This window comes from Salmo trutta, chromosome 25 (genome assembly GCF_901001165.1).
Source record: "Salmo trutta chromosome 25, fSalTru1.1, whole genome shotgun sequence".
NCBI lineage: Eukaryota > Metazoa > Chordata > Actinopteri > Salmoniformes > Salmonidae > Salmo > Salmo trutta.
Window position 1 is genome coordinate 10,796,681 of NC_042981.1, and position 27,473 is coordinate 10,824,153.

Here is a 27,473-nt window from a genome sequence, read left to right on the forward strand (position 1 = left end):
ACTGGGGATCTTAGAGAATCGCTACATCCTTCATACTGATGTGTTTCCTGAGATCTTAAAATCTCTATGGGATCGGTGCCCCCCCCCCCCCCTCCCGCATGACGGTTGAGCTAACGTAGGCTAATGTGATTCGCATGAGGTTGTAAGTAACAAAATAAATTCCCAGGACATAGACATATCTGATATGGGCAGAAAGCTTAAATTCTTGCTAATCTATCTGCACTGTCCAATTTACAGTAGCTATTACAGTAAAATAATACCATGAGGTGAGTGCACAATTATGAACTTGAAAATGTATTAATAAACTAATTAGGCACATTTGGGCAGTCTTGATGCAACATTTTCAACAGATGTGCAATGGTTCATTGGATCAGTCTAAAACGTTGCACATACACTGCTACCATCTAGTGTCCAAAATCTAAATTGCGCTTGGGTTGGAATAATACATTATGGCCTTTCTCTTGCATTTCAAAGACGGTGGTACAAAAAAACGCATGTTTTTTTCTTTGTATTATTTCTTTGTATTACCTTAACTATTACCTTTTGTATTACCTTTTACCAGATCTAATGTGTTATATTCTCCTAAATTAATTTCACATTTCCACAAACTTCAAAGTGTTTCCTTTCAAATGGTATCAAGAATATGCATATGCTTGCTTCAGGTCCTGAGCTACAGGAAGTTAGATTTGGTTATGTCATTTTAGGCGAAAAAGGGTTCGATTCTTAAGCGGTATAAACACCTCTCCAGGCTCGGTGACAGCTGATGATCCGCACATCACGACTACAATTAAAAACGACCTGGAACGCGCCCAATGTAACCTACATGGCAACCGGGATTAAAGGAGAGCCAAGCGTCAGCTCAAACAGTTTGGCAATGAATGATTTATATATACACTAGAGGAAAACAAGGGTCTCTATGTTGAAGCCACCGTACCTCCATCTTGGCACTCCCCCACCGTTGTGAAAAATATTTTGGAAGCTATAGAAATGCATTTATTAATTTCTACATTCGTTTTTGCCACATGGATTATATTACAGACACATTAATGCATACTTTTAAATTATATTATGTGAGCTAAACATAAAAAATATATAAATATATCAACTCAGCAAAAAAAGAAACGTCCTCTCACTGTCAACTGCATTTATTTTCAGCAAACTTAACATGTGTAAATATTTGTATGAACATAACAAGATTCAACAACTGAGACATAAACTGAACAAGTTCCACAGACATGTAACTAACAAAAATGGAATAACGTGTCCCTGAACAAAGAGAGGATTAAAATCAAAGATAACAGTCAGTATCTGGTGTGGCCACCAGCTGCATTAAGTACTGCAGGGCATCTCCTCCTCATGGACTGGACCAGATTTAAATATAACTTGTAGAGATTACTGTTGTTACTGTCCACACTACAACAACAAAAAATACTTAAATATGTGCAATTTTGTTCTTTAATCATTAAACTGACATTTTGTAGAATTTCATTCATTCCAAGCATTTCGCTACACTCGCAATAACATCTGCTAACCTTATGTATGTGACCAATATAATCTGATTTGATATGCAGGACTGCTCCTACCGGGGAGTGCCAATATGGCCGACCATTGGATTCAAAGCCGCCCAATGGCCAACACATGGCAAATGCAATCCAGGGTTTATATACATCATTGTTGGCAACGCGACTGCACCTTATCATTACAAGTATTTGGTGTACTGCACAGATCAAGGATATGACAGCGACCTTATATTTGATAAAGTGAGTTCTGCATCGTGTGCTCTTTTGTTGTGTGTGTATGTGGCATGTATATGTTGTCAGTTTTGCGATTGGAATTGGTCAGATAAAGAAATACGAAAGAGGGAAATCATCCGTTTTATACAGGTTCCTCGAGATCTCTGATTCCATCCAAACGAAAAGCGGTGGATGAGGGTGATGGCTTTCATTTCAATGCATTATCTTAATTCACTGTGATAGCGCGATTTGATTGATTCATCGAGTATCCATCTTATTGTAAATATGGAAAATATAGCTGATGGATCGCCTACTGAACATATATATATATATATATATATATATATATATATATATATATATATATATATATGGTGGGCTATTTCTTATATATATATATATATAACGTTTTATATATATATATATATATATATATATATATATATATATATATATATATATATATATATATATATATATATATATATATATATATGAAATAGCCCACCATATATAACGTTCGCTTGCCATAAGGTTTTATTATTTTTCCGTGTATTAATTGAAATCTACAAGTTTTATTGAATCAGTATCGTGTTAATGACGTAACAGACTGATCTCAGTACCTATGGAGACACGAACGCAAGAGTGTTCAGTTCAGAATGTGCAATGCAGTGTTGCATAAAGACCATGATTCTAGCTTGCCATTCCATTTAATAGCTGAGAGCAATATTCATTTCAAGGTTGATGCACTGAATGGACAAGGCAGTGATTTCCCTGTTTAAAGACTGCACCTATTCGATTGAATCTCTAGCGTGAATACAGGCTATTGATATTATTGGAATAGATACATTGGCTTACGCCTAATTCATTCTTTAACTTTACATTTTTTCTTGACATTGAATAGTCATCAAACTGCATTGCCCCATACTGTAGTTTTTTTTTCTGACACTTGATTGGAATAACATGAAGACACAGGCCTATGTAATGGCCCTGTCATAGGGTACCAATCAGGATGGGCATTTCAAGACCTGAGGTCCAAGCGGTCTTGGTGTAGTAAACTGAATGCTGTGAAACCTTTCATTTATATATTATTTTCTCTTTTCCGGGCATTAGGAATTCTCTTGGTCTTCAGTGCACCATCTGCATGGAAACATGGACACCACCTACAGAGGAGGAATTGTAGTCAACAATGTCCAGGAAATGTGAGGTGAGTAACATGTGGGTAATTTTAGTATATTTTGTATTAAACTCCACATGTTATATTACCTGGTCATATATAGCCGAGTAATATTGAGTTATGACTTGACTGTATTGGATGGTTTAATAGGCCTACCTCTTGGAGAAATAACCTAAGCACTTTAGCCTACCTAATGACCTAGAATAAAGTGTGATGTAGAAAAAACAAACAGAAAACAAACAAAGAATCAAGCAAGTCAGTCGATTAAACTATTTGTATTTATTTAATTAAACAGTGAGTCCCATTGAGACCGAGGTCTCCTTTGCAAGCGAATCCTGCATAACAAGACCAGCAGCAATTACACATTAAAAGTTAGAAACACAAATGCTTTAATCAAGAACATAGGAAACACAAGAAACACACATAATTAAAGGTTACTATATTCTCCTCCTCTGTTTACCTCCTAGCCTGGTCATTCAGTAAGGATGTTAGCTGCTGTGGAACATGGTCCCATCCTCTGCAGCGACTCCAACATCCTCTGCCTCTCCTGGAAGGGCCGGGTCCCCAAGAGCGAGAAGGACAAGCCGGTGTGCCAGCGGCGCTACTATGAGGAGGGCTGGCTGGCCACAGGGAACGGGAGAGGGGTGGTGGGGGTAACGTTCACATCCAGCCACTGCAGGAGAGACAGGAACACCCCTCAGAGAATCAACTTCAACCTGCGAGGACACAACAGTGAGGTGTGTTGGCCGGCTTTGTCATTTTTGTGTTTTCAATATCTTATTAGGCAGAGAACTGGGCAACCATTAGAAAATAATTTGATGTGTGTTAGTGTGAAGTATGTATAGTATGTAGATATTTATATATATGCATATTCAATATTTTTTCTGAAACCGTCTGATAACTTTCAATTATTGTGTAGCTTCTAGGTTATACTGACTCTTTTGTCAGAGCTCACAGCTCACTGTTTTGTTGTTTTTCCCATCAGGACATGTTGAATATAGAACTGTATTTCACATTCCTAGACAGACCCCTGTGTTGGTGGAGTGTAATAGCAGTTGCATTGTGTTTTCTCTAAAGGTTGTGTTGGTCCGTTGGAATGAGCCCTTTCAGAAGCTGGCCACGTGTGACATGGAGGGAGGCATCTTTGTTTGGATTCAATATGAGGGACGGTGGTCTGTGGAGTTAGTGAATGACCGCGGTGCCCAGGTAAGTTTGTACCTGCCCAGGTAAGTTTGTACCTGCCCAGGTAAGTTTGAAGTCATCAGCACACACACAATATCATTGATCATACAAAAGCACATTTCATATGAAATGCACGATCATCATCATCAGAGTAATATATTAATTGATCGGAAGAATATTATTAAAGGATAAAAAAAGTTCATATTTCTTTGTATTTGTGAAAATATCATGTATTGATGTATGTATGTTTACTCTTACCTCTCATCTCTCTCCATCAGGTGAGTGACTTCACATGGTCTCATGACGGCAGCCAGGCCCTGATAGCCTACCGGGATGGGTTTGTCCTGGTGGGGTCGGTCAGCGGACAGAGACACTGGTCCTCAGAGATCAACCTGGAGAGCCAGATCACCTGTGGCATCTGGACACCTGACGACCAACAGGTAAACTGCCTCAATCAATCAATACATTAAATGTATTAATAAAGCCCTTATCACACCTTAACAAACATTGTTACATGTATTACACTTTTACATACACATACAAATACACCTGATATATTAAATCATCTGTCGGTTTCCAGTCTAGTCCTGGACTAAAAATAATGTGGGACCCTGTTACACCCTATAATGGAGATTATTTCATTCTTAGTCAAAGGCTTAATCTACGTCCAGGAAACTGGCTTCATATACGCTTTCTCTTATAAAATGATTCCTGCCCACTGTACTTCAGGTGTTGTTTGGTACGGCTGATGGTCAGGTGATAGTGATGGACTGCCATGGTCGTATGATCGCCCACGTCCTCCTGCATGAGTCAGACGGCATCGTCGGCATGTCCTGGAACTGTCCCTGTTTCCTGGTGGAGGACAGCACAGAGAGCGACACCGACTCTGATGACAATAACACACCTCAAGGTAAGATCATGTAGTAATGATTATGTAAGATAGTGTGCTTATTTAGATAATGTAAGCACGGATTATTTGGGCACAGATATCGACACGAACTCTAATGACAATAACCCACCTCAAGGTAACATATTGTTGTAACGCTAAAACAAAAGAAAAGTGAATCCCTGTTTTATACCTCTCTAATGTACCGCTAACGTTTTTTTTTACCACTGCTTTGAACACCATGATTGTGCACTACGATGGCGACAGTACATTGGCCAGGAGGCTAATGTGTATATTTTTCTCTCCCCTAGTACGTAACCTGAAGCCCCTTCTGACAGTCAGCTTCATATCAGGAGACATCAGTTTGATGAACAACTACGATGACCTCGCTCCTACCGTCATCCGCTCAGGACTCAAAGGTACTGACTTTATCAATCTTCTGTGTGTAAGCCAACCAAATTCGTAAAGTGAAGCAGTTTGCTGTCGTTAAGGGAAATAATGTACTGGGGAAACCCACCACTGTGTAATATAAAGATACTCTACAGTATGAACGTGATGTGACTGAAGCCTCTCCTCTTCAGATGTGGAGGTCCAGTGGTGTTCGCAGGGAGACCTCCTGGCAGTAGCTGGGATGGAGAGACATGGAGTCCCCGGAGTCCCCTCTGACTCTATCATGAGGAACGCCCTGGTCAAGTTCTACAATGTCCAAGGAGAACATATCTACACGTTAGAAACACCTGCCCAGGTGAGCTCCCCTCTGATTTCATCCTCTGAAACGTTAGTGTGATATTTGCAAACTTGTTGTAATCTGTTTGCATGGCATAATTTCAACCAGTTTTGCCTTCTGGGTAGGTCCTCTAACACATATAAGTCACAGTCTATAGGACATCTGAAATCTTCAACCAATAACCACAATGCTTACAGGAATTTAACTTAATATGAAATGTTGTCTTGCCAAGTCTTGTTCAGTTCAGTCGGCGATGGAGAAAACCAGAAATCAAGGTTCCATACAATGTGAATACAACAGGGCTGACTGGAAACCTGCCTTGTCAACCTTTGCCTTGCAGCGCCCCATCACCACCATCTGTTGGGGCCATAGAGACTCTCGTCTGTTTCTGGCATGTGGCCCGGCGCTGTATGTGGTGCGAGTGGAGCACCGGGTGGCCAGCCTGCAGCTGCTGTGCCAACAGGGCATCGCCAGCGCCCTGCGGGAGGAGAGGGACGTGGGCAAACTCAACATGCCTTCCTTACTCTGCTCCTATGTCACCACCGCCTTCATACCCACCATCAAGGTAGAAGGAGATTTATTCAGTCGGCTACTGTAGGCTATTATCTCAGCTCAAAGACATCTGGACTTGTTCATTTCAAAATCACATCACCCCTTGGTCATAACCCTTTAATGTTTGTAGATCTGTAAGGTGCAAGGGATGTGCTGGAAGCTCCATCAATACCCTGATTATAACTATTCAGACTCTAAAGCTCTAAAGGGCTAAGGGGCCAAGGGAAGGAGTAGGGTGCGAATTGGGAACCAACTGTTAATGCTCTTCTCTTGTTTCTCTAGCCTCCCATTCCTGATCCCAACAACATCCGGGACTTTGTCAGCTACCCCACTGCTGGCAACGAGAGGCTGCACTGCACCATGAAGCGAGCGGAGGACAACCCTGAGGCAGGGGGACCCTGTTACACCCTCTACCTGGAACACCTAGGGGGGCTGGTGCCTATCCTCAAAGGCAGACGCATCAGCAAGCTACGTCCAGAGTTCATCATCATGGACCCCAAAACAGACAGCAAAGCAGGTGGGCTTGGCACAGGAAAAGGTATTATAATGAGTTTTTAAAAAATAGATAGTATGTTAGACACAAACAGCTACCCCTACTATTGTTTTTCAGAAGTTCTACAGTTCTGACCTGTTTAGGTTGAGTCATAGATCATTTTTTATTTGTTGTTTGTATGTATGTTTGTTTGTTTATTTCAGACGAGGTGTGTGTGAATGCTATGATCTCCTACATGACTGACAGCTGTAACTGTTCCGACTCCAGCGACATTGAGTTGAGTGATGAGTGGGTCGGGAAGAAGTCACCTAAACTATCCAGAGGAAACAGGTCTCCCAAGCATTCCAGGTATCTTTCATTACAGTGGTCTAGATTCTGTAGGAATGACATTATAATATTTCTGTTTACCATATTTAACTCTAATCCTAAACATTACCCATCGCTGATCCATCTAATTCAAAAGCTCAAGCTTCCTAAATATGTCATATTTATCATTTAATTTGTTCTAACTTGTTGTAACGACAGTGTTTATTATTTAAAATTAGTCTATTTTGCCCTTATTTGCCATTGGTTTTGTTGTTTTCTGGCGTAGAAGGAACATGGAATCAAGAAAATCTCCCAAGACGTCTAGGACTAGTCAGGAAGGGCTTCGATCGCCAAGGTTACCAACGAAGAAGCCTCTGATTCGTTCTCCCAGTCTAACACGTCGAGAGATGTCCATGGATGGAATCTCTGAGGTATTATCTGAATATGTGTTATGTGGAAAGTTCATAGTGATTCTTTTGGCTGAAACTGCTGTTTTCGCTAGTTTCGATTTTGCCACTTCCACAGCCGGAAGTAAATCAGGTAGCTAGCTAGCTAGCACATACGATATTTGGTTCTGGGTTCTGAGATCATCTTTCATTTGGTTAAAAAAATTCACCAAATAATCCATCTGCCTTTTTATTTGCCTGGTTTCACAGCATAATTACCTGGCTCAAGTCACGTCCAATATTTGGGGGACTAAGTTCAAAATTGTGGGACTTGCTTCTTTCTTACCTGCTAATCTGGGTGCAGGTAAGCTCACTACAATGTGAGAAGAACAAAATGTACACATTAAATCACACATTGCCCAATTTTATGTGTTTAACTTTTTATGTGTTTAACTTTTTATGTTTTAACTTTATTTTGACTGCTATTTCCTTTCAGTCATTTTTCTGTCAAATTTGACCAAAGATATGTTTCTTTCCATTTCAGTTATCTATAAGACCAGTTTGCTCCATCTACAACCAAGGCAGATGACAATCTACCTTCCAGAGGTGCGAAGAATATCACTTGACTTCATGAGCCTGCCGGTCTTTAACCCCAACGTCTTCAGTGAGGATGAGGATGACTTGCCAGGTATGAATGAAGGAAAGACTTTGATTTCACTGGATCTTTCAGGATTATTGAATATAGGATTTTCAGAATTTGAAATTTGTGTGGATCAATGTGTATGTTGATGCAATTCATAAGAGTCCCTGACTTGTGTTTCAGTAACGGGACCATCTGGAGTGACAGGTGACAACCCTCCATGTACGGTCAACATCCCCATCGCGCCCATCCACAGCCCCGCCCAGGCCATGTCACCCACTCAGAGCATTGGTCTGGTCCAGTCCCTGCTGGCCAATCAGAACATTCAGCTGGATGTCCTGACCAATCCCACGGCTACGGCTTCAGCAGCAGCAGCAGCGGCCTCAGCCTCTGTTCTGGGGTCTGATCATGGTCAGGATGCTGTGGCAGTACATTACAGTGGGACTCTAGGAAGGTACTCCAACCCAGGACAGGTGATATTTAATGGGCTAGAGATGAGTCCCCTCCTGGCTGGAACATTACCTCCACCTCCGCCTCCACATAACCTCCCTCAACAACCTCACCAACAACGTCCTCAGTCACAACAGACGCACCAACAACAGCAGTCCAAACAACCACAGCAGATACAAACGCAACAGCAGCAGCAGCAGCAACAACAGAGGATGCAACATCAACATCAACAACTACAGCACCAACAACCACAGATTCCACAACAACATCAACAACTACAACAGCTTCACATACAGCAGATCCAACAGCAGCAGCAGCAACAGACTCAGCAGCACCAAGCACTGCAACAACAGTACCAACAACAACAGGCGGCACTGCAACAGCAACAACAGCAGATCCAACAGCAGCACCAACACTTGCAACAGCAGCAAATCGCTCAGCAGCACCAACAGATGCAACTGCAGCACGAGCAAATGCATCAGCAGCAGCAACAAATGCAGCAACAACAACAGCAGATCCGACAGCAGATTATAGAGATGAGGCAGCAACAGCAGCAGTTGCAGCAGCAACATCAGCAGATACAACAGCAACACCAACAGATGCAGAGGCAGCACCAACAAATGCAGCAGCAACTGAAGCTGCAGATCACCTTGCCCCCTCCGCCTACTGGCTACCCCACCATCTCTTTGCAGCAGTTTCAGGTACCCCACCCCAGTACAGAGTTGGGACCAGAAAGAGCACAGCAGGGCCATACTCAGAGCCATACTCTGGGCAGGCCAAGTCTACCGCGATCCAGGCCTCCATCATTCATTGATGTAGACAGCATACGGTCTAGACCTCCTTCCTTCCTCGAAGCAGACACATCAAGATCTAGGCCGCCGTCATTCATCGACATAGACACAATACGGACTAGACCTCCTTCTTTCATTGATGTAGATACCGGTACATTGCGATCTAGACCCCCGTCTTTCCTCGATGCGGACTCCTCCCGATCAAGAACTCTTTCATTCATAGACACAGAAACACTACGGTCTAGACCTCCTTCCTTCCTCGATGCAGAGACTTCCCTTGAGATCCAGATGAGGAAGGTGAACGCTCCCCCGCCCTACCCAGGAACCGTAGTGTCTGCAGCCACCGCCACAACCTCCACCGCTCCTCAGACCCTCATCACCAACTGTGACAACCCCAACATACTGGTCACAGCAGACCCTTGTCTGAAGAAAGACGAGTTCTCACTCCATCCAGTTGGTCTCCAGTACCAGATGGGATACGAGAGGATCACAACCTTTGACAGCAGTGGGAATGTAGAGGAGGTGTGTCGCCCTCGCAGAAGACTCATACGCAACCAGAACGCCTACGCTGTTCAAGGCATGGGAGGTTCTGCCACACTTAAAGTCACCTCATCGTCTGACAGTAAGAAAGTCCATCTTCCTTACAGCTCAGCGACTCTAAGCCGCCTCTCGGTGCCACGATACTCCATACCCAGTGGAGACCCGCCCCCCTACCCAGATCCAGCCAATCAGGTTAACATTAACACGACAACACTTCCTCCTCCCCAACACATAGACAGTAGTCACATGATTCACGCTACCTTGCGACGTGACAGGCGAGATGGGGAATCCCGCTTGAAGGTGTCCCAGATGGTTGATGCTTCAAGGACTCTACCGTCCAAGTCTAAGATCAACAGTGCTGCCCTAGCGCTCTCTTACCAGCAGAGGGTGCCAACAGCTCTGTATACCTGCACTCAGTGCAGCAGCAACAGCAGCAGCACCAGTGTCAGTGTTAGCGGGGGTGGTAGTAGCAGCAGTGGCATCGCAGGAGGCACTGTGGTACGGCAGGATTTCCCACCAGGAAAAGGTGCTCATCACAGCACCATCATTGTCCACTCCAAAAGCACTTCACCTCTTGCTTCTCAGTCATCGTACAATCTGCTGAGTCCTGTTGATAACAGCAGGGATAGGACTGTATACGTGAACTCTGCCTTTACTGAAGACGAGGCATTAAGTCAGCAGTGTCGTCACTTGACTCTTGGGGAGGTTAGTTTGACTCTGAAACGTCCTCCGCCATACCAGTGGGACCCAAACACCGCAGAGGAGTTCTGGATACCCCCAGAACAGACTATCTTAGCTCCACCTCCACCACCAACACACAAACCTCCACCCCCACTCATCTTCAGCAATGCTCAGCACCTGGACATGACGCGGCTGCCTTTCCTACTCTCAACAAAACCCCCCAGCAGCCCAAGCACTGTTACTTTCCCATCGGGTTACCAGATCTCCCTGTCACCTTTCCCTCCAGGGGGAGGTCAGGGTGGACCCCCACTCCAGTCAATGCAGAGCCTTCCACCACCCTGCCCTCCCAACGAAGTAGTTGCCCCAGTTCCCCAGTTCACCCAGCAGGACCCCAACCTGGTCTTGCCACCTGGATACCCTCCCAACCTTGCCAACCTGGCTTGCTGCCCTCTACCACCGATGTACCCAGGAGCTAGCTCCTGTGCCGGGCTTCAGCTGCAACCTGTTAGCCTGCACCCCTGGAACCCCTACAGCCTACCCATGCAGGACCCCTCAGGCTCTGCCACCCTCCCCAGCAAGTCTCATCAACTGTTAGAGAAGCCAGTCCTCTCCCCATCTCCTCCTACAGCTCCTCCTCCCCCACATCCTTCACTTCCTCCTCCTCCTCCACCAACCATGCTGCCAAAACCCAAAAGCCCTACAGAGGAGCTGACGGACTCTGCCAGTAGCTTCCAGGAGCCGTCTTCTCTAAATGAAAGCCCTGTTCCGGACCGGCAGGGGACCGACAGGTTCAGCAAGAAGAGCCGTAAACGTCTGGACAGCCGAGCTGAGGAGGCAAACATGACCACCGTCTCAGAGGGAAAATCCAAAAAGGAAGGGCGCGCCCTCTCCGACTTCAACTCCCTCATCTCCAGCCCCAGGCTGGGCGGCAGGGAGAAGAAGAAACCCAAAGGCCAGAGGGAGCAGCTGAACAAAACCAAGAAGCTCAACAGGACAAGTACCACCAGCGAGTTCCAGGACAGTTCCGAGAGTGAGCCCGAGCTCTTCATCAGTGGAGACGAACTGATGAACCAGAGCCAGAGCTCCAAGAAGGGCTGGAAGAGTAAGAGGAGCCTGAGGATGGCCAGTGAACTGGAAGAGATCAAGTGCAGGAAGGCCAATGAGAGAGAGGACCGCGGGCTGGGCAGCCAGGGATTCGTCTACGTCATGGCCAATAAGCAGCCACTCTGGAACGAGGCAACACAGGTCTACCAGCTGGACTTCGGAGGACGGGTCACTCAGGAGTCTGCTAAGAACTTTCAGATCGAGTTGGATGGCAGACAGGTAAGATTTTGATTTTATTATTTACAGAAACCTGGATGATTTGTTAATAACGGGAGTTGTATATGAGTTAGAATTCTAAAATCAGTGTAGTATTGTGGTTGCTTAAAATACCAACTGTCACATTGACCTCTTTATGGCTTAGCTGAGTCAGTACCCATCGAGCTCCAGGTAGACATTGAGCGATGAAAACAGGCCTTCCTCAAAGCGTTATATCCGTTTCCCACATTTTTCCCCCTGTCTTTCTACAGGTGATGCAGTTTGGCAGAATCGATGGGAACGCCTATATCCTGGATTTCCAGTATCCTTTCTCAGCAGTGCAGGCCTTTGCTGTGGCCTTAGCCAATGTTACTCAAAGGCTGAAGTGAGAGACTGCTCTCACCCAGCGCCACATATGTGTCATATATATGGATCTGTTCCAACCGATACTGGTGCATAATGACGACATAATCAGAGATGATGTTCCTGGGTCCTGTAACATGGGACTGTCAGTTTAGTGCTTTGCAAGGACAACACGGTTTATGGGGCTATGAACAGTGGTGTAGTGGAGGGTAAACGCTCGTAAACACCGTTCACGCACCTTCTTTCTTTTGCGTGAGCGGAAATATGCATTGAAAGTATAGGGTGCTTTACTTCAGCGTTTACCCACCGATTTTTTTTACAACTACATCACTGGCTATGAAATACACTTTAGTAAGCCTCATATAAAAACATTTTAAAAGGTAAGTTGCTCTTACTTATCGTATCTATGCTTCGGATTTAAAAACTGCCCTGTGGAGAAGTGCAATTTTAAAAGACCTGATTAAAGAAAAAGTGCAATGCTGGACAAAAGTGTTGAAATGATGTATCGTGAGAAAGGAGACCATATTGATTGTGGAAAGACAACAAGATGAGTTTGAAGGTATTAGAGTTTATTTAGAAGTTATTTATAACATCACTTCTATGAAGTGATCCTATAGGAATATCCACATTTCCCTAAGTTGTGCCATTATTGACAAGCCATTATGTAAATGTTATTGTATGACCACATACTCCCGTACAACATTAATTGGAACACATTCATAAATAAATTGTAACACCTGTATATTATCAATGTTAGACCTAACTTTCTGCCAATCATCTCTTTTAGTAGACCTTATGAAAAACTAAAATTGAACGCATGTGTAAATCAAATGCATGGATCACGTTATCTGGGACAAAGTTTATACAGTAGAAATCCCACCTGCTGCCAGATCGGTCAACTCATGTTAAATCATACAACAACAACAAAAAAAGACACGCTAACCTCTGAATTAATGTAACATTATGGTGTATAAACTTGGTTGGCTCTGTGTTTTAGTCAGTCACTGGTGGTGTTTAAAGATGCTACTTGAACATTGCATTTGAATGTGAAGTGCTTTGCCTCCTTGGAGTTGCTGCTGCTTTTTGATAGAGATTGTCCGCATTAGTGCTAATAGTGTCACATGGTATTGAAGACGTCAAAGTTATAATTTTTATATTTTCAGATTTTAATTTCTTTTTGATTGACTGATTAATTTGTGAACATGTTGTTCAGTAATTAACATGTCTGGTGCTGCTTTTTTTAAAGTATATCTGCAGGTTTATTTGAAAAGGTATTGTAGACAAGTTATGTGATGATTCAACTATTCAATGCTTAGCATTGTTACTCTGCTGTGTCATACAGCAAGACTTCAGTGCGTATTATACAATACAGACAGTGTGTGTGGTGTGGTCATTGTGTTATTGTCATCACCACCTAAATTAATATATATTATTGTATTGCCTAGATGGGGTTTTTCTTACATTTTTTTCAATTGTATACAATGATTTTTGTCCAGAATATATATCAGAAGATATATCATTAAAGATAGGTCTAACTGATTTCCAAACACTTAATAAAATGTATAACATTGAAAACACATATCTATGTCTCTTCAGTGTGCGTGTGTGTGTGTGTGTGTGTGTGTGTGTGTGTGTGTGTGTGTGAGGGGGCGGGGTTTATCAAACGTCACCAGTCTATTCACAGTGTGTGTGTGTGGGGGTGGGGATTTATCAAACGTCACGAAGCCACCCCTGCTCAGAATGTTAGTTTCACAACTCTCGATTTGTCAGGTGTGTAAGCATTAGTCCAAACAGTTACAAAACGTTTCGTTTTGCAACTAAAACGACCGTTTTTATTGGACAAATTCAGCTACGTCTCTACACGTTTCGTTCCTTTTAAGAAACGTTTATCAACGGAATAGTTGTAATAATAAATACACCCCAGGCCTCCTCCAGACTCGCGTTTTGGCGAATTCTCGAATATAGTGCTCTTTCTCCAGTCCATATTCAAGGACACGATATTTCTGAGATGTCCGCTGGCTCCGAAGAGTCATTTATGAATTTAACCGAACACATTGTGACACATTTGGTTTCCCTAACTTTATGAAGCAGTATCTAACGTTATTCATGTAATAGACATTTCAGTCTCGGCATATGTGATTTGAATAGCAATCCGGATTAGTGGGATAATATATGAATGACAATATGGATTCTGATGAAGTTCAACAAACAGGTTGGTGAAATTAAATGATCAATTGACGTTTTTCTATGTAATATATATATATATAAAAAAAAATCGCAGTTCATCTCAAGTGTCTATTTTAAAATGTCTTCAGAGTTTGTAGGCGAATTCAACGAATGAAAGTCCTACCACTACAGATATTATAAAGGAGCTTCATTTAAGGAATGCACTTGTTGGCCTAAACGTTGTTACAGTCTTACTCAGACAGCAAGTATGTCATGTTCTAATTAAAGGATTCCTTGTTTTTTTTAATGCCCAAATTGTATTTACTGTTTGATTTGTATTATTTCTGTAGATGGCAGCGCATTAGAAGAATCAACAAGTAGTCCTAATCTAAGAATGACAAGATATCAGATCCTCACATTGATGTCAATCGCATCTGTCAACTTCAGCTCAATGATTTGTTACTCTATACTGGGACCATTCTTCCCCAAAGAGGTATTGTGTAATAGCCTACCAATAATTGTACTTCTTCATTGAGTATGACATATTGTTACAGGTTTTGTTTTTTCCGATTTAAGTTTTGAGGTTGGACTTTAGCCGTATAGCTCGTTAGCACGTAGGGCGCACCGATTGGTGTCTTCTATGGTATATCGGATATCACACAATTTATTGTGCATCAGCCACCTACTAGGCGAGACGGAAAGAGGATTACCGATGGTGTCACCTCGTTAGTCAGTATGTGTTACACCTGTGCTGGTTGCCATCTCGTTAGTGGGAAGTGGTTCCCGAGTGGCTGGCCCAGTGCACCTGTTGTCAAATCAAATTTTATTGGTCACATACACATGGTTAGCAAATGTTATAGCGAGTGTAGTGAAATGCTTGTGCTTCAAGTTCAGACAGTGCAGCAATATCTAACAATTCCACAACAAATGGAATTGTTCATTGGATGAGCAATGTCAGAGCGGCATAGGCAAGATGCAATAGATCGTGTAGAATGGAGTATACACATGATCAGTAATGCAAGATATGTAAAAATTATTAAAGTGCCATTAATAAATTGACTAGTATTCCATTTATTAATGGAGGCAGGTAGCCTAGTGGTTAGAGCGTTGGGCCAGTAACCGTAAAGGTTGCTAGATCGAATCCCCGAGCTGACAAGGTAAAAATCTGTTCTGCACCTGAACAAGGCAGTTAACCCAGTGGCCCTAGGCTGTCATTTAAATAAGAATTTGTTCTTAACTGACTTGGCTAGTTAAATAATATATTTTTCAATTAAGTGGCCAATGATTTCAAGTCTGTATGTAGGTAGCAGCCTCTCTGTACTAGTGATGGCTGTTTAACAGTCCGATGGCCTTGAGATAGAAGCTGTTTTCAGTCTCTCAGTCCCAGCTTTGATGCACCTGTACTGACCTCACCTTCTGGATGGTAGCAGGGTGAACAGGCAGTGGCTCGGGTGGATGTTGTCCTTGATGATCTTTTTGGCCTTCCTGTGACATCGGGTGCTGTAGGTGTCCTGGAGGGCAGGTTATTTGCCCCCGGTGATGCATTGAGCAGACCGCACGACCGTCTGGAGAGCACTGGGGTGGTGCAGTTGCCGTACCAGGCGGTGATACAGCCCGACAGGATGCTCTCAATTGTGCATCTGTAAAAGTTTGAGTGTTTTAGGTGACAAGCCACTTCTTAAGCCTCCTGAGGTTGAAGAGGCACTGCTGCGCCTTCTTCACCACACTGTCTGTGTGGGTGGACCATTTCAGTTTGTCTGTGATGTGTACGCCGAGGAACTTACAACTTTCCACCTTCTCCACTACTGTCCCGTCAACGTGGATAGGGGGGTGCTCCCTCTGCTGTTTCCCGAAGTCCACCATCATCAGTTGTCTTGAGAGATGTGGAGGGTCAACACCTTTAGTTGGCGCTCCCTATTTGATTTCATTTTGTGCCACTTTTTTGGTTTGCTTCCTATCTTTTAAGTTTGGTGTGGGGTTTTTCTTTTGTTTACCTCTTCTTGAGCAAATTTAGTAGGTGTTAATGATGGGTGTCAGTTGTTGCTAGTCAACTTGCAGTGGACACCCCCATGAGTGTCTTTCAGAACCCCTCCTGTTATGTTTTGGTTGTCAGCGACTCTTTGTTAGTTCCCCCTTCTGTTTGAGTGACATTTATGGTTTTCTTGCTGGGGAACGTAACAATATACTAAACTGAGTTAATACGGAGTTATTATGCAGAATCATGATTTCTTTATTCAGATTCTAGAATTGAAATATTACTAAATTAATGTTTAGCAGTACCATAGTAAAGTACACTTCATTTTACTGGTTGGATGTAAGATACCAGTTCAGACTAGATGTCATGACTGACTTGTATTTGTATAATGTGTTGGACACGAGAAAAGCACCAAAGCATACAATGGATACTCAGTCACACATTAACTCATGCAAACATCAAAGCAGAAACTCGCTCCTGCAGGTTCATGCTCTACGACAGGGCTCTCCAACCCTGTTCCTGGAGAGCTAACCCTCCTGTAGGTTTTTGCTCCAACCCCAATTGTAACTAACCTGATTCAGCTAATTATTAGAATCAGGTGTGCTAGATTAGGCTTGGAGTGAACCTACAGGATGGTAGCTCTCCAGGAACAGGGTTGGAGTGAACCTACAGGACTGTAGCTCTCCAGGAACAGGCTTGGAGTGAACCTACAGGACGGTAGCTCTCCAGGAACAGGCTTGGCGTGAACCTACAGGATGGTAGCTCTCCAGGAACAGGCTTGGAGTGAACCTACAGGACGGTAGCTCTCCAGGAACAGGCTTGGAGTGAACCTACAGGACGGTAGCTCTCCAGGAACAGACTTGGAGTGAACCTACAGGATGGTAGCTCTCCAGGAACAGGCTTGGAGTGAACCTACAGGATGGTAGCTCTCCAGGAACAGGGTTGGAGTGAACCTACAGGACTGTAGCTCTCCAGGAACAGGGTTGGAGTGAACCTACAGGACGGTAGCTCTCCAGGAACAGGCTTGGAGTGAACCTACAGCACGGTAGCTCTCCAGAAACAGGCTTGGAGTGAACCTACAGCACGGTAGCTCTCCAGGGACAGGCTTGGAGTGAACCTACAGGACGGTAGCTCTACAGGAACAGGGTTGGAAAGCCCTGCTCTACAACAGAGTATAACAGAAAGTGGCCCAGGTCCTAATCCAGGCACTTCTCCTGTCTGGACTACTGCAGCTCTCTGTTGGCTGGGCTCCCCGCTTGTGCCATCAAACCTCTGCAATTTATCCAGAACACTGCAGCTCACCTGGTGTTCAACCTTCCTAAGTCACCCCACTTCTCCGCACACTCCACTGGCTTCCAGTCGAAGTTCGTAGCCACTACAAGACTATGGTGCTTGCTATGGAGTAGCAAGAGGAACTACCTTCAGGCTATGCTCAAAGCCTACAGCCCAACCTGAGCTCTCTGTTCTGCCACCTCTGGTCTCTTGGTACCCCCAACCCTTCTTGAAGGTCAACTCCCACTCAGCCCAGTCAAAGCTCTTTTCTGTCCTGGCACCCCAATTGTGGAATGAGCTTCCCCCTGATGCTAGGACAGCAGAGTCCCTGCCCATCTTTTCTGAAACATCTGAAATCCTACCTCTTCAAAGAGCATCTTAATACCCACCCTCTGGCTAGAAGCTCGTTGCAGGTTTTGAAAATCTTTTATTTAAATTTTTGTACTGTTTAAAACATTTTTTTTTTAAATCTTATCTTCTGCTGTCACAGAAGCCTTTTTTTTTAGGACCTTTATCTTTTTAACCAAAGATCATAGAAATGTGCTGTTTTCACAATGTAGACTGGAGAATGAATATGAGGTTGACAATTGCTGGAATTTCACTTTTAGGATGATAGTTGATCTAATTGCTAAAGATGATCTTTATGCTTTTGGGAAACTCAACCTATAGATGAGTGAACGTTGCTGACCTAAACAAACACTGAGTCAAGACTGTTATAAAGTTAACTGTTGTGACTGTTTTCCAAAGTATTTTGTGAAGCACATGCCTTCTCTTTCCAAAAGGAAAACAACATCTTGTACACAATCATAACTGAAGCTTTTTGGTGTTTTGCAGTATCTGTATGTTTGATATTGTAATTTATTGATAGATACAGGAGCTTTACTCTATGTATATTGTCTCTATACAGGCTGTGAAAAAAGGAGCCAGTCAGACTGTCATTGGCCTTATATTTGGCTGCTATGCTCTGTGTAATCTGATGGGCTCCTTAGTACTGGGTAAATATGTAAGTATTTGGAATAACTAGGCTACAGTGCCTTCAGAAACTATGCATACCCCTTGACTTCTTCCACATTTTGTTTTTACAGCCTGAATTCAAAATAGATGAAATGTTGTTCTCTCACCCATCTACACACAATACCCATAATGAGAAAGTGAAAACATGTTTTTAGAAATGTTAGCATATATCTCATTTAAATAATTATTCACACCCCTGAGTCAGTACATGTTAGAATCACCTTTAGCAGTGATTACAGCTGTGAGGCTTTCTGGGTAAGTCTCTAATAAGATCTGTGTGCACCTGGATTGTACAATATTTGCAAATTGTTCATTTTTAAATTCTTCAAGCTCTGTCAAGTTGGTTGTTGATAATTGTTAAACAGCCATTTTCAAGTCTTGCCATAGATTTTCAAGTTGATTTAAGTCAAAACTGTAACTAGGCCACTCAGGAACATTCAATGTGATCTTGGTAAGCAACTCCAGTGTATATATTTGGTTTTGTGTTTTAGGTTATTGTCCTGCTGAAAGAAGAATTTTCCTCCCAGCACCCACGATAAATCACAATTTAAAAAAATCTTAATATTATAAAATATATTTTCCCCAAAATAACACTGTATTCAGGACATGAAGTATTTTTTGCAGTTTTACTTTTGTGCCTTATTGCTATCAGGTTGCATGTTTTGGAATATTTTTGTTTCTGTACAGGCTTCATTCTTTTCACTCTGTCATTTAGGTTAGTATTGTGAAGTAACTACAATGTCGATCCATCCTTTTCTCTTATCACAGTCATTAAACTCTGTAACTGGTTTAAAGTCACCATTGGCCTCATGGTGAAACCCCTGAGCGGTTTCTTTCCTCTCCGGCAACTGAGTTAGGAAGGACGCCTGTATCTTTGTAGTAACTGGGTGTATTGATACACCATCCAAAGTGATATTAATAACTTCACCATGGCCTCCTGAGTGGTGCAGCGGTCTAAGGCACTGCGTCACAGTGCTTGAGGCGGCACTACAGACCCGGGTTTGATCTCAAGCTGTGACAGGAAGTCCCATAGGGCGGCACACAATTGGCCCAGCGTCATCTGGGTTAGGGGAGGGTTTAGCCGGAGGCTTTTACTTGGCTTATCAAGCTCACATTGGTACGGCTGGGTTCCGGGTTAAACGGGCGGTGTTAAGAAGCGCTGTTTGGCGGGTCACGTTTCGGAGGACACATGACTCAACCTTCATCTCTACCGAGCCCGTTGGGGAGTTGCGATCACAATTGGATATCACGAAATTGGGGAGAAAAAGGGGGGGTAATATACAAACCAAAAAAACTTCACCATGCTCAAATACCAATAGGTGCCCATCTTTGTGAGGCATTAGAAAACCTCCCTGGTCTTTGTGGTCGAACCTGTGTTTGAAATTCACTGCTCGACTGCGGGACTTCACAGATAATTGTATGTGCGGAGTACAGATGAGGTAGTCATTCACAAATCATGTTAAACACTTATTGCACACATTTCTTTCTGCTGAACTTTAGGCTTGTCATAACAAAGGGGTTGAATACTTATTGACTCAAGACATTTCAGCTTTTCATTTTAAAATAATTTGTCAATTTCCACTTTGACGTTATGGGGTATTGTGTTTAGGCCAGTGAGACACATTTTAATCCATTTTAAATTCAGGCTGTAACACAACAAAATGTGGAATAAGTCAAGGGGTGTGAATACTTTCACCCTGTTCCCTATGTACTTCTGATTAGGTACCATAGGGCTCTGGTCAAAAGTGATGCACTCCATAGGGAACAGGGTGGCATTCGGGATGCATATAACGTTTAGTGATCAGACTACTCTGCTTGCAATATGACTTTTCACACACACACCTGCTTATCTCTCCTTTCAGATTGTTCAGATCGGGGCAAAGTTCATGCTAATTTCAGGCTTATTTGTGTCGTCAGTGTGCACCATTCTCTTTGGGTGAGTGAGATTTGATAGTGTTCTGCAAGCATCTCATACTGTCTATTGTGATTAATGGCAGATGACTACTTAAATAAGTTAGTTATCCATCAACAGATTCCAAGCAAAGTGCTCATGAGAACACTTTTTTTTTCTTTTATATTTTAAGTGCCCTCCTACAATTTTTACTCAACATGGACAAATACATATTTTCATTTCCTGTTCTTGTTTTACAGCTTACTCGACAAAGTTCCTGACGGAGCTACTTTTATTATTCTGTGCATTATCATAAGGTCTGTTGACGCTGTGGGCTTCAGTGCTGCGATGACCTCTTCTTTTGCAGTTTCAGCAAAAGTTTTCCCCAACAATATAGCAACTGTTCTGGTGAGCTTAGTCAGCCAACCCTTGTGTAAGAGTCTGTATGTTATGTGGTGGAATTAAACACCATGTTCAAACAAAAAAACATTATGCTTGAGGTTAAAATGTTTTGTATCCCAAGAGTTTGGCACCATTTGTCTGTCTGAAATCATCCTTAGCAATGAGCATTGTAATTAGTTCCTCTATTTGGTCATAATAATAATGATAATAATATAATAATAAGAATAATATGATGATGATTCAATTGGACTCTATTCTATTTGGAACTGGAACCCATACAAACAAAATTTTAAAGCAGATCCTTCTACTTTGTAAAGATAAGTCTGTGGGTACGAGAACTGAATGTGCACATTTACTTAGTTGAATATTGTGTTGTCTTGTTAGGGTAGTCTGGAGATCTTTACAGGGCTGGGTCTGATACTGGGACCACCAATAGGTGGATGGCTGTATCAGTCGTTTGGATACGAAGTTCCTTTCATGGCTCTGGGATGCTTCCTATTTCTCATGGTCCCCTTCAACATGTACATCTTACCAAGCTTTGGTAACGGTTTATTTATGGTTTATGAACTTTTAACTAATAGTCAGACGTCTATAATATATTTCTAAATACCTTATGTCCCCCACTTTTAAAGAAAAGTGTTAACTTGTGTAAAGTTTTACCTAAATGTTTAAGTTATCTGAGTCTAAAAGATGCATGTTGAGACCAAATGTTTTCTTTGTCATTATGAAATGATTCCTGTGATGATATTTCTTGTTGTATTATTCTGCTTGTTCCTCTGTTCAGCTGCTGATCCTAGCAAGGACTCCTTCTTCAGGCTGTTCACGCATCTGAAGATAGTCCTCATATGCTTTGCCATATTCACCCTGAGTTCTGGACTCGGCTTTCTAGATGCGACCTTGTCCATATATGCCATTGATACGGTAAAGCAAAGCATACACAAGGGTTGAGGTGAATTCCATTTCAGTTTACTTCCTAAATTGACTGAACTGAAATACCCCAACCCTGGTATACTTGAAAGCCTCATATTTGAGAATGTATTTGTCACATTTCAAAACACGATTATGTCCAGTAGGATGGATCTCGGTAACTTAATGTTTTTGTTCCTCCATGTAGTTTGACCTGTCTCCAGGTTATGTGGGTCTTCTCTTGCTTGGTCTGTCGTTGACTTACTGTCTAGCCTCACCTCTGCTTGGTATCATCAGTGACAGGTTTCCTGTGAGTACAGTTACCCCAACACTACACCATACAACACTATAATATACTATAATACACTACATTGTTGGTTAAGGGCTTGTAAGTAAGCATTCCTGTTTTCAGCACATAAAATTTGATTTACACTATACTACATTATACTATACAACATTATACTAATCAACACTATACTACATTATACTATACAATGCTACACTACACAACGCTACACTACACAACGCTACACTACACAACGCTACATTATACTATACAACGCTACATTATACTATACAACGCTACACTACATTATAATATATAACACTATGCTACATTATACTACACTATACAACACTATACTACATTATACTATACGACACTATGCTACATTATAGTATACTATAGTATATATTATAGTATACAACACTATACTACATTGTACTATACACTATACAATGCTACATTATACTAAACAACGCTATGCTACATTATACTATGCTACATTATACACCATTACACTATACAACCCTATACTATACAACACCATGCTACATTATACTATACAACACTATACCGCACTATTGTATACTACACTATACCGCACTATACTACACAACACTAGACTATTATACTGTACAACACTGTGCTATAAAATGCTACATTATACTATACAACACTATACAACATTGTAGTATACAACACTATGCTACATTGTAGTATACAACACTATGCTACATTGTAGTATACAACACTATGCTACATTGTAGTATACAACACTATGCTACATTGTAGTATACAACACTATGCTACATTGTAGTATACAACACTATGCTACATTGTAGTATACAACACTATGCTACATTGTAGTATACAACACTATGCTACATTGTAGTATACAACACTATGCTACATTGTAGTATACAACACTATGCTACATTGTAGTATACAACACTATGCTACATTGTAGTATACAACACTATGCTATACAACACTTTACCACATTATACTACATTATACAACACTTTACCACATTATACTACATTATACAACACTTTACTACATTATACTACACTTTACCACATTATACTACATTATACAACACTTTACCACATTATACTACACTTTACCACATTATACTACATTATACAACACTTTACCACATTATACTACATTATACAACACTTTACTACATTATACTACATTATACAACACTTTACTACATTATACTACATTATACAACACTTTACTACATTATACAACACTTTACTACATTATACTACATTATACAACACTTTACTACATTATACTACATTATATAACACTGTGCTACTCTATTCTACATTATACTATACAACTGCATACTATACAACATGATGCTACATTGTACAACACAATGCTACATTGTAGTATCCAGCACTATACTACATTGTACTATACACCATTATACTATACAACACTATACTACATGATAATATACAATAGCACTACATTATACTATACAACACTACATTATACGATACAGCACTATACAAGACTGTGCTGTACTACATTATACTATACAACACTACATTATACGATACAGCACTATACAAGACTGTGCTATACTACATTATACTATACTACAACACTATACTACATTATACAACACTATGCTATACTATACTACATTATACTATACTACATTGTATATTATACTATACAACACTACATTATACAAGACACTATACAACACTACAAGACTGTGCTATGTTATACTATACAACCTACTATACAACACACTATACTATACTACACTAATATCAAATCAAATGTATTTATAAAGCCCTTCTTACATCAGCTGATATCTCAAAGTGCTGTACAGAAACCCGGCTTAAAACCCCAAGCAGCAAGCAATGCAGGTGTAGAAGCACGGTGGCTAGGAAAAACTCCCTAGAAAGGCCAGAACCTAGGAAGAAACCTAGAGAGGAACCAGGCTATGAGGGGTGGCCAGTCCTCTTCTGGCTGTGCCAGGTGGAGATTATAACAGAACATGGCCAAGATGTTCATAGATGACCAGCAGGGTCTAATAATAATAATAATAATAATAATAATAATAATAATAATAATAATAATAATAATAATAATCATCATCATCAGTGGTAATATACTATGCTACATTATACTATACAACACTACGCTACACTATAAAACACTACACAACACTAAAACACTACACAACACAACAATATAGTATGCAACAACACTACACAAGACTGTGCTATACTACACACCACTTCACAACACACTATACAACATACTATGCACTATACAATACTATAATATGTAACACTATACAACACTACACAACAATATACACTACAATACTATAAACCCCAATACCAGACTACACAATGCTACACTTAAGTGATAATGCCCGAGAAGCCGGTGTTTGGAGGATATATTGGCGCAGGTGTTGTTGAAACCGTGCCAACATATCCTCCAAACACCGACTTCAATGGCATTATCACTTTTATTCAACTGGTTACCAGCATATTCAAATAGTGATTGACATATTTTCATTAAATGTTATTTTGATGAATTTATTCATCCTTCCACAAGATATAGTGCCGACACAAATCTAGGGTTGCTACCCAACCCGGCTGGTCATTCGTTCTATCGGTTCGGTTGCCAGAGACGCGACCCAGTCTTTGTCTTTTTGTTCTGTATCTATGGACAGAACTTTCATTCTAAATGTTCCATTGCCATACTGGCTGGCAACATTCTTATCCCTTGCTTGCTAGCTTGCCAACTAACTTAGTCACGTTAAACACCGCAGTCAGAATAACAGCAAAGTAGCTGCATTTGCATTTGTTTAAGCTGTTTTCTAGTGACATTTATTTGGATACATCCATAATAATGACCTAATGAGGTGCGATTTTGCCTGGCATAGAAAATGTGCTCTCTCGTCAGGACACTGTTGTTCAGAGGAGCTAGCCAACAATACAGCTAACACAATCACTTCAAACTGAAGCTGAAAAGACTGCAAACTAGCTGCACTTCGTTTGGTTTACCTTTTTTTCAATTGACATTTCTTTATTTATATCCATAAAAATGAGGCCAGCTGATTCATGATTTTGACTGGCTGAGAAATGCTGCCTGCCTGTCTGTCTCGTCCAGACACATTCATTACTATGGGACAGCTGGAGATCAAATTTGAATATTGAAACAATGTTGGAGAGACAGACAGCAAGGTTTTATACAAATCTCCTGTTAAACTAAATGTTAGTCTAAAAGAAATGTGAGAATGTCTAGATGCTTTTTATAGTTGAGAGCAAGTTTATAAATTGCCTGGCTGGGCTGATGAGACAGTGGATTATGCAGTCAGATGGAACAGAGTAAATAGGCATTTTAAAATAATAGATTTAGCCGGTGGTAACTTGTGGAATAGACACTGGCTGGAATGTGGTTTTAACTAATCGGCATTCAGGATTAAACCCACCTGTTGTATATTATATACTATATTCAACACCAACCAATACCAGTGGTGTATTGAAGTCACAACTTCTCTTTTATACATATACAATAATGTGATTTTACCTTCTGGTTGTGTTTGCAGTCCACGAGGCCGTGGTTCATGGTGCTAGGAGGCTTGTTTACAGCAACTGGCTTCTGGTTCTTAGGTCCTGTCCCCATTCTGCAGATAAAGAGGTCAGCATCTGTTATTATCAGTGTGAATGTACTACTTGTCCTGCTATTATTGCTAACTAGAAGCCAATATGATACATTTTTTGTCTCTAGTCAGCTGTGGCTGGTGGTTTTCATGCTGGGTATCATAGGATTCTCTCTTAGCATGACTGCCATCCCTACCTTCCCTGAAATACTCGACTGTGCATAGTGAGTTGACCATTTACATACACCATGGCACTTGCGCACATATACAAATATACTCTATTTACAATGTCCATTTTCACTTAGAAAAACATATAATCATGCACGAGGTACAGAATCCAAAATAATGTTGATAATTTTCCAATGGCAGTGAAAATGGATTTGAGGAGGGGCTGAGCACTCTTGGACTAGTGTCTGGATTGTTTGGAGCAGTGTGGTCCTTTGGGTGTGTACTTGCAGTCTTTGTTATATTAAGTCTCTGAGGCACAATTTGAGAGTTGGAGTTCGGAGATATGAATTCTTAACAAAGGTGTGTTTTATTTGTTCAGGATGTTTTGTGGTCCAACGCTCGGTGGCTTCATCACACAACAGCTGAGCTTTGAGTGGGCTGCTTCTATTCAAGGAGGCCTGGCCTTTCTAGCCGTATGTATTATAATAATTTTATATAGTGTTTTTCATTACAACAAGAGTCTCAGACACTAAAAAACAAATAAAGCAGACATATGGTTCTGGCAGTTCTTGGACCATGATCTCCCACAGCTTCAGATGAATGGTTGAGGCAGTTCTTGGACCATGATCTCCCACAGCTTCAGATGAATGGTTGAGGCAGTTCTTGGACCATGATCTCCCACAGCTTCAGATGAATGGTTGAGGCAGTTCAGAAGGGCAGATTGGACATTTATGAATCCTATTAGGCACACTTCAATACTGTCAGTCCTGCCTCAACACTCTTGACTGCTGTCTCCTGACCCCTAGAAACGGGGAACTCAAATGTCTTTGCTAAATTGCTCACTTGGACATAAACACATTATTTCTGCTAGTTAGTAAGATTGAGGTCACATGGATAAAAAAACATTTTTTTAAATTTATTTTCAATGTGCTGTCTGCATATGACTAATGTTTCCTCTTTTCCTCAGGCTTTTTTTCTTGGTGTATATTTTCTCTGTCAAGGAACACGACAAGAAAGGTAATGATTCCATAATAGATTTTGTTTATTTACATAAACAAGTAAAACATTTATGTTGAGAGAGCCATTTCAAAAGAGTAACAGGTTTGGAGAAATTTGTATTTGTTACTGAATTTGCTTTTATTTGTTGGGAACTGAAGGGCTCCTCAAATCCAGAACGAAAGACCTTCCGATGAAGCTACCCATCTTCTGACCTGAACAACGATCATCTACCAGCAACAATAATTTATATTTTCTGCTGTGAGAAACTGGTCAAATTAAGATCCTACACCTGTATATGTACATAGGTGCTAAACGTGGAATGTAACTTGTATTAAACTATACAACCTAAGAGGATGATACTACACAAGTTATCATATGTTGTCATAGCATTAGCAATCATAACAGAAGCAGTTCAGTTTGCATAATGCCAATACCATATAAGACCTGTATATATAATTACTTGAACTGTCAAGGACCTCAACAAGCCATGGTAAAGCTTTGGAACTACTTGAATTAGCTTTTAACAAACTATTTTAAAACAC

The 27,473-nt window shown here is 41.3% G+C and overlaps 2 protein-coding genes across 6 annotated transcripts; both read left to right on the plus strand.

Moving 5' to 3' along the window:
* Positions 1-1,657: 1,657 nt before the first annotated feature.
* Positions 1,658-13,783, plus strand: LOC115162003 (tubby-related protein 4). Of its 4 annotated transcripts, none has more exons than XM_029712894.1 (16): positions 1,658-1,760; positions 2,847-2,940; positions 3,378-3,647; positions 3,988-4,116; positions 4,371-4,532; positions 4,822-5,002; positions 5,290-5,397; positions 5,560-5,723; positions 6,046-6,270; positions 6,540-6,795; positions 6,954-7,098; positions 7,337-7,487; positions 7,713-7,806; positions 7,987-8,130; positions 8,266-11,867; positions 12,116-13,783. In XM_029712894.1, the coding sequence occupies exons 2-16, from the start codon at positions 2,923-2,925 to the stop codon at positions 12,230-12,232; spliced, it is 5,766 nt and encodes a 1,921-aa protein (XP_029568754.1). In that variant the 5' UTR covers positions 1,658-1,760; positions 2,847-2,922; the 3' UTR covers positions 12,233-13,783. The 4 variants fall into 4 exon arrangements, with proteins under 4 accessions (XP_029568754.1, XP_029568755.1, XP_029568756.1 ...); XM_029712895.1 differs by having other exon boundaries at positions 7,343-7,487; XM_029712896.1 differs by having other exon boundaries at positions 6,540-6,774.
* A 173-nt stretch (positions 13,784-13,956) lies between these two features.
* Positions 13,957-27,473, plus strand: LOC115162004 (MFS-type transporter SLC18B1). 2 transcript variants are annotated; one of them, XM_029712898.1, is made up of 14 exons: positions 13,957-14,418; positions 14,723-14,865; positions 18,527-18,622; positions 20,496-20,569; positions 20,785-20,932; positions 21,311-21,467; positions 21,711-21,847; positions 22,041-22,142; positions 25,711-25,802; positions 25,893-25,988; positions 26,134-26,208; positions 26,312-26,405; positions 26,900-26,949; positions 27,090-27,473. In XM_029712898.1, exons 1-14 carry the CDS (start codon positions 14,379-14,381, stop codon positions 27,145-27,147), a joined length of 1,362 nt encoding a protein of 453 aa, XP_029568758.1. In that variant the 5' UTR covers positions 13,957-14,378; the 3' UTR covers positions 27,148-27,473. The 2 variants fall into 2 exon arrangements, with proteins under 2 accessions (XP_029568758.1, XP_029568759.1); XM_029712899.1 differs by lacking the exon at positions 14,723-14,865 and having other exon boundaries at positions 13,958-14,418.

Coding starts and splice junctions, on each gene's coding strand:
- LOC115162003 (XM_029712894.1), top strand. Junction 3,648..3,987: donor TGCGAGGACACAACAGTGAG/GTGTGTTGGCCG, acceptor TTTTCTCTAAAG/GTTGTGTTGGTCCGTTGGAA. Junction 5,003..5,289: donor TGACAATAACACACCTCAAG/GTAAGATCATGT, acceptor TCTCTCCCCTAG/TACGTAACCTGAAGCCCCTT.
- LOC115162004 (XM_029712898.1), top strand. CDS start 14,379: ATGAATGACAATATGGATTCTGATGAAGTTCAACAAACAG. Junction 14,866..18,526: donor GACCATTCTTCCCCAAAGAG/GTATTGTGTAAT, acceptor GTCTCTATACAG/GCTGTGAAAAAAGGAGCCAG. Junction 21,848..22,040: donor CCATATATGCCATTGATACG/GTAAAGCAAAGC, acceptor TCCTCCATGTAG/TTTGACCTGTCTCCAGGTTA.